Source organism: Ictalurus punctatus, chromosome 5 (genome assembly GCF_001660625.3).
Source record: "Ictalurus punctatus breed USDA103 chromosome 5, Coco_2.0, whole genome shotgun sequence".
NCBI classification, from domain to species: Eukaryota; Metazoa; Chordata; class Actinopteri; order Siluriformes; family Ictaluridae; genus Ictalurus; species Ictalurus punctatus.
This window is the reverse complement of record NC_030420.2, coordinates 34,092,935-34,097,308: the sequence shown is the minus strand read 5'-3', so window position 1 is coordinate 34,097,308 and position 4,374 is coordinate 34,092,935. Positions and strand designations below refer to the sequence as shown.

Genomic DNA, 4,374 nt, shown 5'->3' with positions numbered 1-4,374 from the left:
TTTCATCTAGCTAGCATAAAGCTATTTAGCCTTTCAAATGGACATGGTAAAGACACAGTGAGAGTAGAAACATGACAGAACAATCCAGAACATCAACATTTACCTCAGATGTGTCGTTAGATTAATAATTAAAGGCACTTGTGTGGCTAAAATGAACAAAGTATGTTTCATACATCTGTTAAGTAAATTGTGCAAACGTTAGCAATACTTGCTAGCTAACACAGCTAAGAGGTAGCGTGACAGTGAGGATCTGCCGCTCTGCTGCTTGATAAAGATGTACTGTATGAGGGGGACTGTATTCGCACCGTTAATTATCAGTATAAATGAAAATGAGATCGGATTAATGAAGCACAGACTCAATAACACTGACGCGCTCAGTCTTCTATTCGCCTCGTAAAATGGCCGCCGTTGTCCGATAATGAAGTGTACCGTGAAGTGCATTTACACATATCGAGTTAAACAAACGCTCATTTCGACAAAAAGTCCGGGCGAGTGTTTGTAGATTTAAGCGATAAGACGTAGAACTGTGTGTGTTTGTGTGTGTGTGTGTGTGTGTGTGTGTGTGTTTTCTCTACATTGAGTGATACGTGGCTTATGGAAAATGCGGCAGAGTGGCATTTGGTGTGATATATGGGGTGGAGAGCAGTACCGTCTGTGTGTGTGTGTGTGTGTGTGTGTGTGTGTGTGTGTGTGTGTGCGTGTGTGTGTGTGTGTGTGTGTGTGTGTGTGTACAGAGGGGGCGTTCTGTCTGCCAACCTCATCTATTATCTTTACAACTATAAAGCACACAAGCCTATTGATCACGCTTCAGACCACACACATGGACGCACACACACACACACACACACACACACACACACACACACACACACACACACACACACACACACAAAGGCTCATATGCATATACGACTGTAAGAAAGACACATATTCTCTCTGACTTGTGTTATCGTGAGGGATGATAATAAGGTAAATCATATTGATTTATTTATTTAATGCTGCAGCATCACTCATCCATTTTAAAGCACTTTATAGAAAGAATAGATTCACATGTGTCTATTAAATAAAAAAAGGAATGAAATACATTTATAGTCTAAATAAATAAATAAATGTAAACAAAAACAATAAGCAAATGAAACCAGTACGAAGTGTAGTATATCAGTAAAAACGTCAGTACGATCAATAAAACCTGTTGTTTTAAATGTATAGTATCATATATAATATATATTATAATAATAAATTGATATCTAGATTTGAAAAGACATAAAGGAAGAAAGATGAAACCTTGATAAGATTTTCTTCAGTTTAATGCAGATTTGTTATGGCATGACTAGTGAAATTTTGAAAATTGTAATGAAATTCTGCATCACGATGACCCGTCTCCGGGGTTTCTTACAATATCAGTGTAGATTTTATACAATAATAATATGCGTATAATTTATATAGTGCAATATAGATATTTTGGCTCCTCCCATTTTTATTGCCATTTAAAAAAATTAACAGAACAGGCCACGCCCAAAAGTGATAACTGCAGGATGTTAATTATATATATATATTTTTTAAACTGTTTTTGTTTGTTGTTGCGTTTCAGGTGAACTGAGCGAGGATCCTCACTTCCCCAAAGTCCAGTGGCCTCCTCCGGACCTCTGCCCGGCCTGTCACAGCCTGAAGCCCAGCGGAGAGCACACCTGGGTCCAGGAAGAGGTGTTATCCTTCCTCAAAAATTATTATTCCGCCCAGCACCTCTTACACGACTTCCTGTCTGACGACATCACACCGCCACTGACGGAGAGACACAAAGCCAGAGAGGCGGCGCCCCAGGAGGACCAGGAAGCAGGAGAGGAAGTGGAGGAAGACGAGGCGGTTGAGGAAGTAGACGGAGCTCCTCAGGATGAAAAATCGGCATCGGAGGCGCTGCCGCGTAAACCGAGCATCGTCGGACTTAGGCTCCGTCAGTTCAGAGAGGACATCGTGGACCTTGACTCCTTCATCGTCCAGCACTACAAAGCTAAAACACCGACGAAGAGGCAAGACACGGAGGATGAAGTCGAGCCACGTTCGTGGAACGTGAGGAGGACCAAGCGTGATCTTGCTGCACAGGAGGCAGAAGGGTTAGCGCTGGAGATGGAGGCGGGGCCTGAGCCGTACGGTCAGTCTCGGAGTACGCGCTGGATGTCCGTGCTCAGTGTCGGGTTCTCGCGGCTGGACGTGAGTCTGTGTGTGATGCTCTACCTGCTCTCCACGCTCTGCATCGTCGCCATGTGCCTGTACTTCAGAGTGAAACGGCGCCAACGCAGGACAAAAGTGGCACTGCCGTAACCGATACGAACCAAAGAAAGGACCAATGACACGCTCGGATGAAATAAATCACAGAAAAACAGATCACTTTTACTGACTGGAACAAAATCATAATCTTCACGCATGTTGTAATTTCGCCTCCGTGTTGATTCGTGAATTAAGCCTTTAGCTAGGGGGCGGGGTTTCCTAGCATCGCATAACTGAGCCAACACCTACTGCTAGTTAGCTCGCTAGCACAGAACGCCATAAAGCCAGCCACTGAGGCGCTCGACAGCGTTGCCTCTTTTTGTCTCCATAAATCAAGGAAATCTCTGGAAGTAATTATAAAAATTACAGTTACGATGTAGTCTCATGCGATATATTTTTTTTTCCTGCGCGTGATTAAAAAAACTTTTTTAAACCATCCCGCGGTCACATGTATGTCGACTGGTCACTAACTCTTTTATTGGGACTGCTCTGTTGGTGTATTGTCTGTCTGAGCGAAAACTCGTCCGAGTGATAAAATGTGGCGCTTCTACGCAGGTACAAATACGTAAACATCGGTGCGGTGATAAAATATCATTGGAGTAAACATCACTAGATATCGTGGCAGCGTAATCTCGTGTAGGGACGATAATATCGTATCGCACAAGCTTGTGATGTGATTGAACAGTCGTTTTATTTTGACATGCAGTACAAACAACGTAAAACATTTTTACAGTGTGGCGCAGTACGGTACATCTGACGTACGCTGTGAGCGGTGCTAATGTAATAATGTTATATAGTAGCCTTACAGACGCTCGGGTTTATCGTGACTGGCTTCCGAAGTATATGTGATGTAAGAAAAACAACAACAACAAAGGACATTAGCAGATAAATTCGAATGAAAAACATGAATCGGAGATGTTCGGCTTTTCAGCGTCCTGTGCTCGCTGATGTTCATGTAAACGATAGAAGGATGTAAATTGAAGAATATCAGTATCGACTCGGACAGATTTCCGAGTCCTTACTTGTGTCGGATCATCGTTTCTGTCGGAGTTACTCCCGCCTGCTCGGGTGTGATTTATCCAATCAAAAGCACTGACGCTTCTAATCATTCAGCTGTTTGATTTCTCGCCTCGGCCCAAGCGGCGGCGGCGTCGCTTTTAAACAGTGTCTCAGCAGGATTTCACAGAATCGTACAATAAATAATGAACACTTGGAACATTGTGGGTGCGTGGTGTGAGGGGCGGAGTTAGCGCTTGTAGCTTAAAATTCAACATTCGCACCAAAGTCCAGTGAAAATACTGTAGCATTCCAGCTTTGACGACATTTCAGTGTATATCACATTACATCATCTCAAATGAAATCGATTTAAATGATCTATCTGAATGAATCTGTAACAAATAAACCACGACTAAAACATTCAGCCTGGGTAGAAGTAATGTTGTGATGAGATTATGTATCCACACCCACACACACACACACACACACACACACAGGGGGGGGTCTTAAATTCCATGTGATCCAGAGGGGAAAAGAGAGGAGAAGGAAGAAGATGATAAGTGAGGAAAAGAAAGAAGAAAATGCAGGGGAAAGGAGGAAAGTAAAAGAGGCGGCAGAGGAGCAAAGATGAAAGAGGAGAGGAAAAGAAAAGAAAAGACAGAAGGGGAGTGAAGAAAAGAGAAGTGACGAGAAGAGAGAAGAAACGAAGAGACAAAAAGAAAGAGGGGGGAGGTGAAGCAAAGAAAAGAGGACGAGGAGATGAGACGTGAAGAAAAGAAAATAGAGGGGAGGAGAAGTGAAGAGAAACATGGGGAGGAGAGGAAACGAAAGAAGAAGAGAAGAAAAGGGAGAAGAGTGAAGGAATTAAGCGGAGAGGAAAAGAGTGTATAAGAATGAAGAGAAGAAGAAAAGGGGAGGATTCTGCAGGGCTAAATAAAGCGGAATAGTGAACACTATAGTGCGGGAGAGTGTGTGGATTGGGACGTGACCGCACTAAGAGTCTCCCAATCACCAGCAGGGGGCGTGAGAGACCCCCAGCTGTAATTGTGGTTTATCACCAGCAGGGGGCGTGAGAGACCCCCAGCTGTAGTTGTGGTTTATCACCAACAGGGG

General features: G+C 43.5%; 1 protein-coding gene across 1 annotated transcript in view; it reads left to right on the top strand.

Moving 5' to 3' along the window:
• qsox1 (quiescin Q6 sulfhydryl oxidase 1) overlaps positions 1-3,685 on the top strand; it is a 21,745-nt gene extending 18,060 nt beyond the window's left edge. The window contains exon 12 of the mRNA XM_053680488.1: positions 1,592-3,685. Within this exon, the coding sequence (XP_053536463.1) occupies positions 1,592-2,319 (728 nt within the window). The 3' untranslated portion in view covers positions 2,320-3,685. The remainder of the gene's footprint in view (positions 1-1,591) is intronic.
• The last annotated feature ends 689 nt before the right edge of the window (positions 3,686-4,374 follow it).